This window comes from Tribolium castaneum, chromosome 1, assembly GCF_031307605.1.
Source record: "Tribolium castaneum strain GA2 chromosome 1, icTriCast1.1, whole genome shotgun sequence".
In the NCBI taxonomy this organism is placed as follows: domain Eukaryota; kingdom Metazoa; phylum Arthropoda; class Insecta; order Coleoptera; family Tenebrionidae; genus Tribolium; species Tribolium castaneum.
Genome location: NC_087394.1, coordinates 33,867,251 through 33,887,495, shown reverse-complemented (window position 1 = coordinate 33,887,495; position 20,245 = coordinate 33,867,251). Strand labels below are relative to the sequence as shown.

General features: G+C 32.7%; 1 protein-coding gene and 1 non-coding gene across 6 annotated transcripts in view; both read right to left on the bottom strand.

The window, feature by feature from the left end:
* LOC100141919 (3',5'-cyclic-AMP phosphodiesterase 4A) overlaps nucleotides 1-19,334 on the bottom strand; it is a 61,876-nt gene extending 42,542 nt beyond the window's left edge. For 3 of the 5 annotated variants that reach the window (XM_015977611.2, XM_015977612.2, XM_015977613.2), the window contains exon 1: nucleotides 19,123-19,334. In XM_015977611.2, the coding sequence (XP_015833097.1) occupies nucleotides 19,123-19,212 (90 nt within the window). In that variant the 5' untranslated portion in view covers nucleotides 19,213-19,334. Of the gene's footprint in view, nucleotides 1-626; nucleotides 861-19,122 lie in introns of those variants that run through there. The other 2 variants (XM_015977616.2, XM_015977615.2) reach the window with 2 other exon arrangements.
* TRNAI-AAU (transfer RNA isoleucine (anticodon AAU)) lies at nucleotides 14,857-14,930 on the bottom strand. Its single transcript has one exon. It is a non-coding gene; the product is annotated as a tRNA-Ile (tRNA).
* Nucleotides 19,335-20,245: the final 911 nt, after the last annotated feature.

The following is a 20,245-nucleotide window of genomic DNA, read 5'->3' as shown; positions in this document are numbered from 1 at the left end:
CGTCCATCCATCTTCTCGATTTTTAACTCGGCAGCTCAAAGAAGTTGTTATAATAATCGTGAATTGTAAGCAGCCAAGATGTAACTCTTGAATGTATCTGCACTTAATCACCGTTATCATAAACAGTCAAGTGTTAACAACTAAACAAGCAAGAACCTACTAGAAACTAGAGTCTTTCCCAAGAGCAGATGTTAAAAAACCTAATGAATTTTAAATATTGCATAATTTTGTGTTTTGAATATCCTGAAATGAGGCCAAGACCAGCGAAAAAAAATGAAATAGTAGTGAAAAAAAATGTATGAATTCTTCCATCCATCGTTTAATAACTCTGTTTACAACAGTTTATTGCAACAGCGCATCCGATGAAACACTAGAAGGTCATTACCTTGCTCATCTACAACAAAAACAAAGCAAAAAAGTATGCGAAATTTTTCAGAATGAACTTGCGTTAGATACAAACGAATAAATTCATGTCAACAGTTTGTTTACTCGCCGTAAGATTTCTGTAGGTCATGGATGCAGTAAATCTACATCTCCATTAAAAAAACATTTAAATAAGCAATTCACAAACGAACGAGAATTAACTGGTGAACAGGTGACACAATAAATAAAGGCCCAAAACTAACCTAAACAATTTCACATGTACGACTTCACCACTTCACAAATCACAGTAGCCGTTGATCACAGCCCACTCATTAACACATGCCGGCCGATGCAGCGATTGCTTGATTATTGACAGGACGTCTGTCACTTGTTTCACATAAAACACAAGCACAGCACACTGCGATGGAACTATGCAGCCAACAGCCAAGCGCCAAGCCCGGGCTTTGAGCCCTGCTACGCTTGTCACGACAGCTATTCAACAACGCACGCCCGCTCACGATTTCACACGAACTTGCACGATTTGACGATTTTTAGACACTGAACTAATGAATTATAGCCGAAAAAATTACGCTACCTGGATAGGCTATTACTATACTATACTACGTCTACGCACGGAAGGACGAAGTATGGATATTGCGTCCTTTGAGAACAGTTACAGCTTGCCAGTTTTTGGTGGGAAGATTCAAGCTGGACGGGCTATAATTTACGGGAATGAAAAATGTCTACAACATGAGCTGCATCCATATAGTGTTATTTCATTTATGGTCACGTCGAAGTGGAACGAGCACACTATCACATAAAGTTCGATAGCTATACTAAAATTGGGTGAAATTTAAAACTTCTCCTAAAATTGGGAGCAAAACAAAGATTGAAGCAAATGAAAATTGAAAATTTAGTTGGCTGGGCAAAATATGTTAAGTCAACTGCAACACACCCCTTTTAAGGATACATGATTATAGGAAACTTTTAACTCAGAATTAACTGGTCTATCCCCTGTTTAAATTTGTAACAATAAAAACGGAACACCTGTTTATTTCGTCAAATAAGACTCTTTGGCATAGAAACTTTTGACTCAGTTTGATGTCCTTTATCACTACTCAAGAGATGGTCTGAGGCTTTTGAATCACCCTGTATTATCAACTAGTTCATTCAAGAAAATGCAATTTGAAAAACACCATCATTAGAAAATATTTTTTTTTGAGAAATAAATTATCTTAGTTCTTTTATTAAATTTCCTCATACTGAAACTTTTTTTATTCGAAAATATCATCTAAGTAAAATACTCGTGTATAAAATACACATTTTTTTATTATCACTCTAAAATGAATACAATATATTTATGTTTTATTAAATACCTATACTATGATTATTTTTTTTATTTTACAATTAAACGTAAAATTTTTGAATTTAAGTTTCACACGTAACTTCACTTTATTTGTTCGTTCATTTGCTATTGAGAAGCGTAATAAAATTTTAAAATTGTTCTCAATTATTTTTTTTTCTGAATATCATCGTTTACTTTTCACCTAAAGTAAAGCAGTGGGTGTTGAGAAGCCGCTGTTTCATTTTATACCCAACTGGGAAAAGGTTTACCGTTTTATGTGTCTCCACTCATAAATAAAAAGCGACAAAACTGTGTAATTCACGAGAATCAAACCGAGATACATGACTCTGAATAGTGTTTCTTCGAAGCTCACAGATTACAGCGCAGTTTATCTAGTTTTACATTATTTATTGATCGGAGTGACATTTGGCAAGATAATTTTAATCGTACTTGGTTTGGTTTAGCCTTTATCTATGGCTCGGATTTGAGGAAAATAATGCTCCAACATCTTTATTTATTTTGTCCAAAAATCGCTTTTTGCAGCACAGAACTTGAGTATCATACTAATAATTAGACCGTACATCAATCTTTAATTTTGCCAGACTGGCCAAGAGTGACATCCACTCAACACCGTTGATATGTGGCGAAATTGGCACGCTTCGACAAGCCATCCCAACTTTTTCTATCACGCTCGACCTGTTACCAACTGTGTCTATCTAATTAAGATTTGGAATTGCGAGATTTGCTAGACTACAAAAGTTAAACAGAGCTCAAGCCCTACAAAATCAAATTATTTTGCTTTTAAAAAATTGATTGTTGGTAAACAACAGCAAAGCCATTTTCAAGTACACCGTTCGTAAATAAAGCTTCCATTTCATTTAACAACCAGTGAAATACTGGGATAATAATAGTGACCTTTTAAAGTTAAATTACAACTGCGGATCCTCCATAAATCAAACGCGCACAAATATCAATCACTCATCCTCCACTATTATTATTTAAACCTGTAAAAATAAAACAAACACGAAATTGCCCCTTCGGGCCTGCATTTTCCATTGATAACGTTTACACACCGCCTGCATTCCCAAATCCCGAATAATCCCAAAGATAAATCCAGCATTTATTTACGTTTTACACAGAACGTTTACTTAAGTTGTTTGTAACACGTCCACATTTCCATATTATAAATATTCGAGATAGTTTCCAAATGCCGACCTTTCCGTAATCCGATTTAAAACCACTTGAATAAAAAATAAGGCACATCGCCCTCAATGGAAGGGCGCAACGAGAGGATTTTATTTCCAACCCAATCTTGTAAAAACTCTCACATGGAGCATCAAGACCTCCCTCCGAAAAAATAAATAAGAAATAAAATGGCGGGTAATCTTTATGGAGTTGAGGCTAAAATTATGTTGGCCTAAATTATTAAACCACCTGTTCTGGAAACACTTCCAAGGCGAATTTATTTTTATTAACTCAAAATTTTTTGATACGACGGAATTCGGCTATAAATAGATCAAAAAAGGGCTAAAGCCGCTTTAATTACCCGCTGTATTGTTCAGATTTTGTTAATTAGTTATTAATTAATGCCCACTCGAATTGTTTGTCATGCATTGTTTAATAATATCCACGGTTTTTGTTCATTTTTTAAGAGCTTTTATTTAACTTGCTTTGTTGTCTGTTTCATTTTTTTGGAGCCATATTTGAAAGGGTTCCCGTGGTCACAATAGATTGAAATTTTGCATACTTACTTCATTTGCGTGACAATGCAATCCTATGTGGTAAAAAAATGTGGTTTTGAGGTTTCAGGTTTACAAATAGATTTTTGATGTGTACATACCGAAACTTATACCAATTACCGGTATGTTGGTCATTGGGAAATATTATTAATACCTAATCATTTTTATTACGTTTTGTTACAAACAAATGTCGCAATTTTTTTTAAATGCATGTATCTTGAACGATAGAGTATAGAGAGCATAGAGAATTTTCTGTCACAAACCACTAAACAAGTTTACACAAATCAGCAAAAAATGGTGTTACATTAATACGGCGAAACTAAATCTCAGAGAAAAAGACAAAAAAGAAAAAATAAAAAAAACATTTTTTTAGGAAAAAGCTTTTATTTAAAAAAGGCACTAAAAAGTAATAATGTTTTTCTATCAGATGAGAGTATTTTTTACTTTTTAGTGCTTCTTTTAACTTGAAAGCAATTTAGGGCATGATTGTGCCAGAAAACTGTACAATTTTTTCCAAATCTTTGCCTCCTCTTGAGCATAAAACCTCGTTTAACACAGGCAAAAAATGTGGAAAACTTTGCAAATTAACTGTGTTGAACTTGATGTTTTGTTATTTACTTAAATAATCACCGGCTTCTCCTACATATTTCAAAAACTCGGAAAACAAAGTTACGTAACTTTTCTAATGAGCCACTTGCAAAAGAACACTAGCTGCGTGTATCACAGGTATTTATTTTTTGTCATAGTTGTGTGAAAATCACTAACTGCAGATTATCACGCCAACTTTTAAATTGCTTGAATGCATGTTACGTGTCACAATTACTTTTTCCTATATCCAGCAGTTGTAAATTAAAACCAAGCCCTAATTAAACATTTACACAGATTGCAGTGACAATTTTTGACGGAGTCGTGTATTTTCCCAAACAGATTTGATTAGCGAAATGAAGCTGGATTAGCTTAATAGAATTTTTCATCCATCTGCCTGAATTTTCAGCATCCTCTCACAAATGCAAGCAAATAAGAAACTGCTAGAGCAGATTTTCCTGAAAAATAAATATATCTAGGTAAACCAATCTCCCAGTTTATTATATTACAGATCAGAGTTCTTAAGCGACTCGCATCTATTCAAAATATTTTCCCCGGATTCAATTTGGATTTATCGAATTTATTCGCCGTCTTGGAAGTTATTAATTACGTAGCGAACACGCGAAACAAAAACGATTAGAAGTTGTGTTACGGTATTTCCCAGTTCTCTCGTGTAGCTGTCACAAAAGAGATGACATAATTTTTCTTCAACGAAAATATCGGACAAGCACTTTGCTCGAATTCTATCGACACTGCTGAAACTGACACCGAAAACTTCATTAATTCGAGTGCAAAACCTGCAACAGGAATGTGTTCAGAGAAGAATAACGGATTCCGAGGAGACAAAGCTGAAACGCCTTAACTCAATGGAAGGAATGCTTTGCACCGAATTGCCAAACATTCCACTACTTATTTATGAGAATGATAAATTGCTTTGCAATAATTGTGAAAGAAAGAACAGGAATCTGCATCAAGGATTATTGTTGAATCTAATTTGCAAACCCTGAACAAATTTGTTGGTGCTTTCGCACGATCAATATGCACCTACGATAAGATAAGTAATAGTGTGTTAAAAATTTAGCTGCCTTCAGCAACTGTGGAAGAGTTCGAGTGCAAAAAAGCGCGATTTAATTACGAATTTAGCAGCTAACCAATGGGAAATGGTCCAACTTGTCTCAATTTTGTTGAGGTATCCCTGGCACGTCGATAACGCTTATTCAATTATTCTGTCCGATAGCCGCTGATGTTTTCTATAAAATGATTACGAGCGGTAAAATTATTAATTGCTTGCCTGTAATTTATATCTCAGGTTCACAATTAAAACAAACAAGATAAACGTTCGAGGATGCTCGCCGATTGTTAATTTAGTTTTATTTTCTTTTGAATAAATGATGCAGTACATGGATGGCTTTGGATAAAGGACGTGAATCTTTTGAATAAAAAATGAGTGTTTAAATTATACAGTCAAGAATGGAGTTCGAGGAAGATATCGGTATAAAATATTGGGATAAAATTTAAATTTCGTGATTTTAGCCAACTGAATATTTTACTCCAGATTTACATTCAACACCTTTGACAAGCGGTTTTTCACGGGATATTTTCACCAATAAATGGGCGCGGATATTTAATTAGACGTGTTTTTCGGCCTTGGCAGCCAAACATATGTTAAACGCCAAGAAAATAGTAGAAAATTTCGATTAAAATCAAACAATTTGCAGTTTTTGGAATGATTTCCTGAGCTTTAAATTTAAAATTAGCTGGTTTCGTGCTGGCGAAAGTTAGAGATCTCTCTTTTATTATTTGACACTTTGCACAAATGTCTCTAAAGTTTATGTTGTTTAGACAATAACGAGTAAACTTCAGTGTTTCGTTTTATCTTCACGTTTGTCGCAACGATATGCAAACACTTATTATTTCGGGATTAAATGCAACAAATTTAAACTTTGTAAACAACATGCTCTAAGTTAAATTAATAATTGACGTTCTGCCCTACATTTGAAAACGACTATCAAGACACAATTAGCTTTTAAAATACCTCGTCCAGATTATGTAAAAATTAAACATTTTGTTTTGTATGAGATGTTTTTACCGTTTTAATAGGTATTTTTAAATTAATCTGGGCTTGTCAGAGCTAACACTTTGAACAAAAATTTAACGATCGTGACATTACTCTGCGTTTTTGCCAGGGTTTAAAAATAACATTTCATTTTTTATCCCAGGCCGACTTTTCATTTGTGAATATTAAACGTAATCATTAACTTTGAATTCGGGTAATTTTGCGACATGATTTATTTGGAACGATTTGTAATAAAAATACTACGAATCATAATTTAATTGTTGATTATAGTCACAGGACGTCCCAATTAATATTTATCATAAGCAAGGCGTTCCTAAAAACTACAAACAAATATTATTATAATTAGTTATACAGAATGTCTCAGAACAGACATAACTCATAATTCACAAAAGAACTTTATATCATCATTACAAAGTACGAGTCCGAGAGCATAAAAAAGAAGTAAAAAAACATACAAAAACTAAAAAGAATGCAAAGACAAAAAAAATCTAAAAAAGGATTCTTAGAAAATGACCAAAAATTTGACAAAAATCGGAAAAATTAAACTTTTAAAAATCGAACTTAATGACGTTTTCCTCCAATTTAACAAGTCAAGAGAGCTGAAAAGGCATAGAAAAGTTCATAAAACGTTGCTAGTACGAGTTTTTTTAGTTCTTTGAAGTTAAGTGTTATTTTTTAGTAAAATATTTGACAATAAATTTAAAAAAAATGTATTTTAAATTTTATAAATAATAAATATAAATATTTGTACGATGGTAATGTCATAAACTCAAATTTCAGAGTTTTCAGGTCGCATTCACAGTCTCTGACCTGAAGAATTAAATGTTCCACTATGAAATTTTAATTCTTGTGAAAAACCGATGTAATATTTCTTCATTTATGGCAAAACTATTGGAAAAAGTGGAATTATTTTAATTCTAGTAAATGTAAAATAATCCGGGAAATCGACTGGCGTCAAGAAATTCGTCAAATTCCCAATAGTTTTTTAGTTATGAATTTTTTTAAATTTTACCTAGTTTTGCTTTTATTTGGAATTTTCTCCGAAACTATTAGTCGGAGAACAAAGGTTTTTTTTGAAAAAAAAGATAATTAAAAGAGCTTTCCAACGATAATAAACTTCATAAGGTTATTTCTAGTGGTTCTAGAGTTATTGCATGATAAATGTACCGGGTACCGATAATTCTCGACGAAAAGTGAAACAATTGCGAAGAAACTGTAAGACTGAGAGCAAAACGGTTTATTCTATTGTAAAGAGCAGATCAAAATCTATAAAATATGATAGGCTTTTAGCAATTTTTTTTCTCTCACAAACAAATTTTTAATTTTCTTATTTTCTCAATTATGGCAAAATTATTCAAAAAGGAAAACTGTTCTAATTCATACTTATATAAAATAATCCGGAAAATCGATTAACGTTAAGAATATTGTAAAATTCCCAATAGTTTTTTAGTTATAAATTTATTTTTTTTTAATTTGACTTTGTTTTGTTTTTTTGAAATTTCTCAAAAACTATTAGTCAGAAAACAATAACTTTTTTTGAAAAAAATAGATAATCAAAAGACTTTTCCAACGATAATAAACTTCATAAGGTTGTCTCTAATAGTTTCGGAATTATTGCTGGATAAATGTTCCGGGTACCAAAAGTCGATAAAAATCTCGTACATTGAAAAAATTGAACATAAAAAATTGACTATTTGTACGTTTAAGAACTCAAGAAGGTTGTAAAGGCCTAGAAAAGATCATAAAACTTTTTAAAGATTTTGATTTTTTAAAAGTGAGTTAGTCCCTAGAATTTTTGGCAAAATTATTTGATTAATGTACGTTGATAAGTACACCAGCTAACCTGAGATATTTAGTAAGCTATTGGTGGAATGCTGCTCTATGACCCACGTGATTCTATGACCTCAAGCCCGGATTAAAATCTCACCACCGGAAGACCTTACATTGCGTTTAGTATTAACATCGGTTGGCTTGGAATAAAAGTGCGATCTAAGCCTTGGAATATCATTTTTTTGCCATATATTCTAATCCTATACGTTTCGTATAAAGTTCCCTTCTGCATAACATATTTAAAAATATTCCACGTCAGCTTATAAAACTTTCCGATTTGCCGTTAACATATACGCCCGAGGTCAGAAAATGGCCTGGCGCATCCACCATTTCTCCAAGTCAAACCGATCCGTATCAGAAACAAATTAACATTTTTATGGCCGCCAGCCAGCTCATAGGTGATGGATGACAGTCGGAAGTCTAAAGTAGTGTTGTGACAGACGACAAGAGAAAGAGGAATGCGTGGCGAGCGGCAAGTCGAATCATTTAATAGCGTTGTTAGGCAGCGCGGCCGGTTCGGGGAGTCCGGGGTATTGATCCGGGGTGTTTGCCCTCAGGAACGAAGAGCTCCGGGCCGCTGCTGGATTACTTTGCTACAGCCAGCTATACCTGCCTGGCTGGCTGCTCCGGGAGGTGTGGCATCATTCCTCCTCCGAAACCTCTCCACTCGTTGCCATAGCGAATTTCTTAATTAGTCATCTTCGGGCAAACGAGTCTTGGTCAAACGGATAATATCGGAAAATTTGCGTTAAGTATTAGCGGAAATCTATTGACTATTCAGAGCTCTTTTCATAAACTTCACGGTTAAAGCACGAAATTGAATCAAAGCACTAACCAAACACTGTCCCCGAATACGGCTACACTTTGCCGAGTACGTTTGATTGAAGGCAATTTAAGTAATTTGTTTGCCGTATTATTGATTAGTTCATTTTCTAACAAAACAAACCATTTGGCAAAAATTTACATACCAGTCACCAGTAACTAACTTTTGCTCTATGTGATGTACGAGTATTTTACACCAATCCGAAAAATAATATTAGTCAAATAAATGTCATAAAATTTACATACAGACCGAAAAAAATGGTTGATAATGTTACTAAATGCCCAGAGATATGCATACCTTATAAATGTTTTGAAACTTTGTTTCTGAATACGACAGGAAAATAAATTAATGTTTTTTGAAGTTCAGCCGATGTAGAAATATGGTTATGCTCTATTAAGACAGTTGCACTAAGCAGAAAATGTGATTTGTAATGACCCTCTTGGCCGTTCCAAACATTTGAAGCAGACGAACGTACACATTTATTTAAAAATAACCGTAGATTCGTGCATAATTTGATTTTTATTTCGTGTTTATTTTTTGCAAAAATTGGCTTTTATTATTCACGCCAAAATATTTTTAACATGGGTTATTTTTCAGTCAAATAGGTAAATACGTTATTTTTTGTCAACATTTTTGCACACTTTCAACACATTTTTGACAAGACCTACAAACCTATTTGCCTTTTCAATGCAAAATTTCTAATTTCTGGAAGCTTATCAAAAGCATTTCTCCAGTTTTTACGAAAATGTGGATCCAAATAAACCAATAAATGTTTAATTATTTTATTTTTTTTTTAATGTAGTAAATTATTAGAAAAAGTGTAGTAAATTTTTATATTACACCTAATTGGTCTTTATACTTTTTACCAAATTTAATTGAGGTCTAACATTATCGTGAAAAATCATGGCATGCACATTATTTATAATTATTGAAGAGTTTTCTGTAATCTTTTAACTATCAGACTCCACCTATTGCTCCCATTACAACTTCTAGTCGATTTTATCAGATTTACTGTTGAGGTCTAAAATTATCCTAAAACTGTATGGCACTGTGATTTTTTATTGAATACACTTTCTTGCATTCTTTTATGCACAATATATTAAATTTATTATTAATGAACAGTTTTCTTTTGATTTTTATCTCGTATCAGATTTCACAAACGTCTACAATATAATTTATTTTAAAAACCTAATATTCTTAGTTTTTGCTTAGTTTAGCTCAAAAAAAAATCGGTTTAAATTGTTATAAAAGGCGACTTAACAGATATATGAACAAAGTGAAGCAAAAAATATCTAAGCCAAAGCTCTCTTTTTTAAAGAACTTGTATAAATCGTAGTTTTCTACCAGTTTCCATTTATTTCTGCTCAAATATAAGCATTTTAAAACGCACATTTTATACAATGTGTTTTTAAATGATTCTCATCTAGTCGTCTGGGAATTTCTCATGTAAAATCTGAATTTCTCATGTAAAATCAGAAAACGCCGCTTCATATAACTAATGATAGGCATTTAGACATCGAATATTACCATTCTCCATTTATTAAGTCCCCAATTCGAATATAATTTTCGACAATAAGTGTTTTTTTGCACAGTCTAACAATTCAGTTGCGTTTTAAACAATTTTTTTAAAGAAATTAATGGAATTTCTCAACTGACATATTTGACATTTATTGACAGAGGATTCAATTGAGCAGAGCGGCACAAATTTTTTTACATGTAAACTAATTTCAAAGTTAACTAGATGAAAGTCATCTAAAAACACATTGTACAATGATGTGTGGTTTTTATAGATATATGTATTTTATCCTAATAACAATACAGATACAGTATGATACAAAAGTGTCGAGCCAAAACGTTCAGCTAAGCAAAAATTTTTTCAACTTGAAGAAAAACCCAAACATTTTTTTGGCATTGGAACTTTTAACTCATTTGGAGGTCTTCTATCTTCTTCACTAACCAAGACCCAAAAAAATTAATGACTTTGAACTCTGATGTACCATTTAAAAAAAAAATCCAAAAATATTTTTTGTGAAAGGTTTGCTACCGTTTATTATTGATTTGATCGGATTTGAAATTTAAAAAAACTGTAAATAGGTGCGCCTTTATTTGAAACTATCCCCATTTTCGATAAGGCGATAAAAATAATCGCATAATACCACCCAGCAAGCGCGTCAACACTATTATAAAGCGCGGCAGGTGTTGCAAATAAATATTGGAAAACAAATATATGACATAATTTGAAAAGCGAATAGATTTTGGAAGCAGTCGTATATCAGTCATTCTATTTATACCCCATTCCGAAAAAACCCCAACAGTTTGCTGATTACCCTTGATTACTGAAAATGTGTTAAAAGCTCAAGGTAATAAGCTAACGCAAAGATAAACCGAATGAAGCTGTTTGATCTGCGAGATTTTGAACGCTTTCAGCCGATATCATCAAATACAAGGTGGGATGAATGTTTATACAAAGACTTGACCACACAATCCTAATACCGATTTAATTAACTGCTAGTGTTGCATAAATCAAGTTATTGATTTTCTGTAATGGAACGATTTGTCAAGTAATATCTATTCAAGTTGTTAATTATCTTTAATGTCCGCAGTGTGGCTTACGCAAACACTGCCTCCAGTCGAAAATATTAAATAGGCATATGGCAATATCTCGCCGTTTGGAATTTAATTAGCCGAGGAACAAAGCTTTTTCTTCGTGTCAACAGCTGTATGTGCCTCACCCAAGGCTTATTTCTCCAAAGAAAGTGAATTATAAACGCCACAGTTAGCAATTAGTTTAATTTATTGTCTAAGGCTAACATTAATTAGGGCATTTTTACGAATTTAATTCAGACGTACGTGGAAAGTAGAAACCACTAATAATAGCTGTTGACATTAACAACCAAAAAACTAGTCGTTTTGCTTTATCATTATTTTCAATAAAATGGTTAATTGCAATAATTAACGGTTTTTGTGAGTGAAATTACGGTACAATGATTTACAGTCGCAGTCGTCCTATTTGCCTCCTCTACTGGATAATAATTATATAGAGTTTTTTAATAACGCCTATTGTTTACGTTCGGATAATGGGCTATAAATTAGCATTTATTTTATTAAAATTGATAAATAGAATGTGTCGAGATAATTATACGTGGCGTGTTGACGTCAGCGACCACTGGCCTACAACAAAAAGCTAAGAACGAGGGAAACCACTGACAAAAGCTTATTTTATGATTGTGTTGTTGCCAAAATCTCAAAATCCTAAGTAAATACATTAGTTACATTTTTCCTGCAATAAATAATAATCCCCGAAAAACTGCACTTTAATTAGATTTATGTCCGAAAATTGTGATTTTCGGTGGCGTTATAAATATTCACATCGCGCAAAAAGCGAATTCCATCGTCCTTTATAAGGAATTCAATATACCTAGGGCAAGCCACAATAAATAGTGCAGTATTAGCGTGCAAATCTGAATTGCAAATGAACGTTGTTAATTATGAAAGAGACTAATTCCGCATTGTTTGGAACTGTTATTGGAACAGAACACACTTTTCACTATGAAATATTTCGCCTTTGAAACGCAAATAAATTTAAACAATTTACTAAACTTGGTAAATATTCCACTTAATGAAAATGCGAACTTTGGGCCAACATACCACACACAATTTATGTAATTGTGTCAACAAAGCCGTAGAGAGCTAGAGCACTTGACTAGCCTTAGAGGAACCACACAGTGATTTGGGCCTTAAAAGTTGTGTACACACCGAAATTAATTGGCTAAAATAAGCCATTTCATCTTGGCTTTCGCTCTCCTGAAAAATAATAAAAGGACGAGGAGACTCACTTCTGGAAATATATTTTTCATTAAGTTAAATCTTCTTTGGCGAAATAACGCGAGCATCCACAACGGCAAAAGGTAAAAGCACTCATTTAATTTTTATTTTTATTGCAAGGACCCCATTTCCACTCGGAGGAAATATTTATTTAAAAATCTGCGCAGTTTTAATGCGATTCCATTCCGTCTCAGACGTGATGTGCAAATTCCCCCAAATTACTTAAACATTTCAGGCTCAAGTTGGGTTAAAGTTAGTCTGGTTTTAATTATAGTTTGCAACTTTAGATAAAGTCCTATTAAATTTTATGTAAATAAAATTATTCAAGAGTTGTATCTCGCACTATGCTTTGAAATAAATTAGAGCATCGCCTGTTTAAAACAAGACAAGTTGTCATCCGGTTTATGGATATCTGAGTGTACGTTTAGCAACATAAATGTCGCAATAAAGAAAATTGGTCGACTACATAAAATTTTTACGAAATGCCAACCAATTAGTTAACATCACACAGCTTTGCCTTATTTTTGGCGCATAATTTAGGAAGATTTTGTAATTGACACACAAGACGGATGGGAACAATATTTCCTTAGTGTAATTCATCAACAGTAATTTATTTCCGCTTTCTGGGCCATTATTTAGAATTATACCCCAGTTTGTGGAGAAAAAAGTGAATGCGTTTTCCTATTTTTAAAAGCGTTAATTTAACTTGCTCTGTTGTCTGTCTGTCTGTGTCATATTTTCCGAACCAAATTTGAAAGGATTCCCGCTGTCCCAACGAACTGAAATTTTGCATACTTACGTAGTCTGCGTGACAATGCAATCCTATGTGGTTAGAAGACGTTTAGAATAAGTAAAGACTAAAAAGTAATGAATATAAAAATAAAAAAATGTTTTTTTAGAAAAAGCTTTTATTTAAAAGATGCACTAAAAAGTAAAGAATAACATTATTTTTTACTTCATCTTTTATTTTATTATTTTATTACACTTGATTTAATAGGAACTAAATGCGGCGGCTACAAATGTTTGCCATTAATTCACTGTTCGCAAATTAATAGAGGTGCATTGGTACAGCACAGATTAGAGTAAAATGTTACGTGATGACAAATTGGCAATTCAGAACTTCTATTTGCACTATTAAACCCCAAATCGTGACATCACTTGGCAGCGCATCACTTGTTTATGAGATCGTACAATGTTTACAAAACTTGGCCAATCAATCTTTTAAAAATTCGGAATTTAAAATTAGCACTATAATTTATTGTGGCTTGTGACACTTGTGTTGAGATGTCCCAAATACCGAGCACTTTTTTCTAAATTTTCGGACAACAATTCCGTTAAAAGCGTTTTTTAATCGTGGCGATTTTACGAGCTCCCAACAGTGGGAAATGAAAAATGCAACAGCTTGTGCACAAAAGATTTCGAATCACATTTGCTCTATTTTTCCGGCAGGAGACGTAATTATTATTTGTTTACAAAAATAATATCCGGCGAAATAAAATTGTTTTCTTTAGAAGATGCTACATAAAACAAATTTATATTGTGCCCTGGACGCCCACATGCAGGTTTTATCTGCAACTTTTATCCGAATGAAATGATATTTATCTGAAGCCTCGTCGTATTCCGTTGCTTATTATTTTCGACTTTGATATGATGAAATGATGACTTTTATAATACAAAAGGGGGATTTTGGCATAAGAGCCTGGTATATTCTTAAGGATTTCGAAATGTTTTCACGTGGAAATATCCCAAACTCCTCGCTGAATTTTCCTGGAAAATGCTATTTAAATCGAAAAATTATTGTCAACGGAAAGACAATGACGAGGACTAAAAGCTTTTCAAAGTTACGACGTTACAAACGGATTTACAGAATTTGAAAAAAGATTAAAACATAGTCGAGTTAATTAAATCTCCTCTATAGCTGTGTCAACCCAACAAGATAAAGTTCACAGGCCAACAATTTCTTTTCAAATTGGAGAGATCGATTTTTTAATTAAAATGCTACGGAAAATTTTATCAACTCTTTGTAAATAGCTCAAAAATTGTTCTCTTTCACAAAGCTGTTTTTTGTCAATATTTGCCGTTCACTATAGGACGTCTTTAAAAGCGTACAACACAAACGAAATTAATTAAGGAAAAATATCGAGAATTGCGACAAAAATTACTGTTCCTTTGACCACAGAATAATTGAGCAAATCGATTCACAGCGCGATCTAGTAGTAATTCAGTGTAAAACCGATTTTAAAGACATTATTTATGAAAAAAAAAAACTTGGCCCATGAGGGGATCGAACCCGCGACCTTCGCGTTATTAGCACGACGCTCTAACCAACTGAGCTAATGGGCCATTGGTTTGCTAGATTCTACAGTCTGTGATAACTTTCACGCCGATTGCCTATCTATTATTTTTTTATTTCAAATAATAATAAGTGATAAATACGTTACATGACACAAGAAATAATATGATAAAAGTTATTTACAAATCAAGCGTGAGAGCACGAGTAAAAATCGTTTGCCCAAATTTTTTTAACCGAGGCAAAAATATCAAAAATTTTCATAATCTATTAATGTTAAGCTTTCATGCGTTCGAGAGATATTTTCCAACATTTAGTTGTACATAAATGATAAACCAGCACTCAGAAATAATTGATTAACATTGGTTGAGTAATGCAATATTCCCAGAAATGCTCATCAATGTTTCCACTTTGGAAAAACGTTCAGTCATTCGGTCCGAAAGTTATTTGTGAAATTGATTTCATTAAATCTAGAAACATAAACATAAACAAGAAAACCCAACATCTTTTAATTTTTTTTTGCTTCGATAAAGCCCACCTACGACTGTTGTCCTGTGACACACAAAGAAAAACATTGTGTAAGTAGAAAAAAGCCGGTCAAAGTAGCGAATATCGAAAAAGAGCTTTTATTCCATAGCATTCAAGCCGTATTTACAAATAACATCTGACTGAAGTTCAGTGCCCACACGTCAAATATTAGATTCACGTAATCGGATAAAAAGCCAAAATCGCTGAGAAATTCCCCAAACAATAACCTATTTTCAATCTGTTATTTTAACGAACTTTGTACTAAAGTTTATGAAGACGTTTCGTTTAGCGCTAATTTTTTAAACACTCATCAGGATCACGCTGAAAGAACAGACAGAGCTCCAAGCTCGAGACTGATACGAAATTTATTTTCTGTGAAGAGGCTTTGAAAGTTCCAATACCCAATTATATTCTCAACCAAATTGTAGAGGTCGGATTGACCGAAACGGAACTTATATTAATTGAAAGGTCAAGCGGATGGCCAGTATTTCAACAAGAAAACATCAATAAATCCGTATTGGTAAATTCTCTTTTAACATTCTTCTGATATCCTTTAAGAGCAATGATGCGGAAAGGTTCCGGCGGTCTATATCGCAAGAATTTTTACTTGATCCTGACCATAACTAGATAGAAAGTTGACTTCCAACCAACAGCGAGCAAAATAAGACGTTTTTTTTCAAAACGAATCGGACTAGGATAACTCATCCCCAAGGAAATTGGCTGAGAGACCCATCATTATTTTTAAGAGTAAAAAAATAATACAAGATATCAGTGGTCTTCATGACCTGAGTTATTTCTGGCGCTTTAAAATTTTTAGAAAAGTTAAATAAGTTGGAGCTTGGGTAGGAAAAGGAACAGAGCTAGAAATCTTTTTTCTTTTTTAATTTAATCTTTTTATTATTAGATTTAGTTTTTTTATTCCTGTTATGCCTGTCTGTTAAAAACGAGCAGCTTTTACATGTCCTTTTGCTGATTATGTATTAATTTTTTTGTAACGACAGTATTTTTACAGGAATTAAATTTCCATTTAGACGAAACAAGCGTTAACAAAGGACCAGTTCTAATATTTATATAGAATAAAACAATGCCAGTGACCTAGTTAAATATGTGCATCTAAATAACCTTCACTCCCCTAACAGTACAGCGCCCCTGGATTATGACGTCAATGTGTTTCATTCCCACTTCGTTTAAAACACCTTACACTTCCTGTTGGCGACTTGCAAAAGACTAGAATTTTAAATAACGCCATCCTGTAGTTGTACTCAGATTAATCTGCACATTGTAATTGGTTTGATTAACGCAAAACTATCATATTTTGTAAAAACGTCAGAACAAATATAATATAAAAGTTCATTGTTCGTAAAGTAAACCGAAGCCATTATCCTGTTTTTATTGCATGTACTTAACAAAATCGACTAGTTATGTTAATAATTTCTTTTGTAAATTACACGTCAAAAAACCATTTCAGTATCAACGTTTGAAAGAATGTTTGAATAACTCTGTAGAGGAATTCGAAATTAAATTGTCCATTTGACACAATAATAAAGGTTTTGCGTGTGTTGATAACAATGACGCCAGCGACAAACCTTAATTAGCATTTTATTTAAAAAACAACCATCAATTCCTTACCAATTTACTCGAACGTCTGGAAAAATGTTATATGATAAATTATTGAGGGAAAAATAGCGTTAAAACACACCGAATTAATGAACGTGCCTAACTTTCAAAAGGCTAGATTACGGAGATTTCCCTTGTTCTTTCCTTAAAGAACCGCGATTGGATTTATCTTAATCTCTAATGCAAACACCACAATCACCGGCTTTGTTGCTCAAGTCACTGGAGGAAGAACATAAAAGTAAATAACATAATTTAAAAACCAGATGCAGTATAATAGAAATCCTTTGCGCTGAAAAATGTGTCCCAGTTCTGTGTCTCACCTACATTAACATAACTTGTATATTTTTTACAACAGAATAAGGCTACAAAAATTGCCAAGCGAAAAGTTGTAGAGAATTAAATTTGCTGTTTAACAAATTTTATAGCACATTTCGATCTTTAATGCTCAAGCAGTAAACCCGTGTTTTACTCACTTTTTTCTACCCCACACAATCATAACTCAAAAACATGGCCAAAAAATACAAAGGAATTCAGCTATGCTAACGTATTTTCTCGTATTTTTTAAATCATATCAAAAATTAATAAACGCACATAATTCAGTTTCCTATTGAATTTTTTGAAGTTTTCGTTTTGGAATTTAAATTTGACGCCTTTAGTTATTTTATTTCTATAAAATTAACAAAAAGCACTAATTTTTATCAATCCAGGCAACCAATAAAACCAATTTTTTCTTATACTAACATTGTTCGTTTTTTTTAAGAAACCGCAAACTTTTAATACCATACTCATTTGTAGACACTTTGTATAATCATTCTACTATTCCTTTTGCTAAGTATTAAGTAAAAATTAGCACAGTTGAATAGGTAAAATAGTTCAAGTTATCGAAAATTCGTGTTATCAAAAATAATTGCAAAAAAAACAAAACAAACTATAGACTTACAAAAAAACGAAATTTTATTATTTTTAACGTCACAAAGAATGTCATTTGAACATTAAAGGTCGTTTTATAGAAGCGTCATTAAGTTAATCTGCAGTTAACTGATTAACTAATCACGTGACCAAATTGAACAAATTACGTTGTTAACTTTTAACAACGAATAAATTTTTAACAAAGCCTTAGAACCGATTTACAGAACATTTTAATTGCAATCAAATTTTAATTCGAGATTAATTTGACATTTGTTAATGCATTTTAAATGACAACTTAACTTGAATTAGTTTAATTCTGAAATTAAATCTTAATTTCGCTTTCTATAAACCGGTTCTTAATGTTTGCAGCAAAAAATTCTTTAAAAAAATTGGTGCTGGTACCAAAGTTATACGTTTATTTTACTGTTTGTTTTAGAATTTTTAACGTATTTTTGCTCAAAACAACATTTAAGTGCATCACTTTTCTTTAAATGTCCTAAGAAATAATAATTTTTGCAGTGCGCTTTAATTGAAATGAATTAATTATAACTAAAAGGAGATGTAGAATAATTCTGAAAAAATTCATCAAAGTTTAATTGAACAGCAAATGCTGAAGTCAGTGTAATTATTGGTTTTTAAAATGCAGTAAAAATATACTTTTAGCAAACTCACTAAAATTAAAATTTCAAAAAAATGCACTTATTTGAGAAGATTTGTTGCAAGTACCTACTGGTGTGTTGTAGTTTTCATTGTTTACATCACATTTAATAAAAAAATAATTAAGATAATCAGCAATAAATAATATCTAGATAAATCTGTTTATGGCTGTAAACATTGCAACAGTTTATTATAAAGATCATTGTTCTGGAGAATTTTATTGAATACAACCATCAAAGCATTTATTTCTTGTCTTTATCAATGGCTACAGCATTACTTTTTAACCCCAAGTGTAAATAGTTCTAAGAAATTTTCAGCACAATTGTCATCAATCGATACATTAGGCAATTCTTTACAAAATACTGAATATTACGATTTACGATATATTTTTTTTAATTAATATTTTGCCAACCAGTCAGGTTCTGCTGTTAGCTACACTTGTGTCAACAGGTAGGGTTGCAAAAAGAGTGGATACAAAAAGGAAACGGGCAATTTGCCTCCAACTGGTGCATTTCAACGTAAAAATAAACAAACCTTGTTAGCAGCGTCTTCAAAATGCTGTGGAACAAGCGTCCAAATTTGATTTTGCCGAAAACACATGCAGGTGGAAAAGGGAAACATCATTAGTTTACGGACACCAAACCAAACACAAAACAACAGAAACTGTCAAATAATTTAAACAAGTTCTGTGATGTTTAACCGGCAGATGAGATTCACGTCATATCCTTTTGTTGTCACGACGGTCACGTTGTTGTAGCAATGTGGGGGCGCCACAGATGTAGAGCAACAGCGTGATATCCCTCCTTCCAAGAATCGCCGGATCGATACGCCGACTATTCCCTTCAAAAGCCAAAGGATTTGCGAAAGCTTAGTTCCGATACAGTTTTATTGTTAATGTAATTAAGATCCACTTATTAACCGATTGTGGTGGCCCTAATTAAAGTTGCCGGCTTACAAACTTCCGCGCTGATTAAACCGCAAAGCGCAACTTTGGGCCCCGAAATTACAGGGAAGTTGGAATATTATGTGGTTGTATTGTAAAAAGCTGACGCACGTGGACAAGGGTCGTTGAACCTCGATAAGGCGCCGCTATGCATTTTCACGATCAATTAACCTACTTCAAGCTTTTTTATTTCCGTTGCTTGATTTATTATAATGGAGATTTTTTCACGTATTGACTCCAATTAGAGGCACTTTTACGCGTAAATGTCGCTTATTACTTAACAAAACAACGTGTGTGTTCCTGACACACATTTTCGGTTTTTGCTCAAGATAATACAATTTGAAACCACCATAAATTAGCATTGACAATATCAATCATCTATCATTTATTTTATTGTATCGAACGCTCCACTACATCAAAATGTGGCGATATTTTAATCTAAAATTAGCTGTTAATCGCATACTGTGCATACCTCGACCGAAATTTATCATTCACCCGGCGCCTCCACCAAATTTCGCGTCGAAATTAAATACTGTGAGGTCGCATAAATTTAAATTAAATTAATCCATTAACCAAAATATGTTTTAATGCATTCAGATAATTAAAATACATGTTTAGCGTAGAGAAATTAATTTATAAAGTTAAATAACTGAACCGAGATTCGAATTTTTGTCTTACAATAAAAATAATGGGTGTGGCTATTAGCAAGAATCA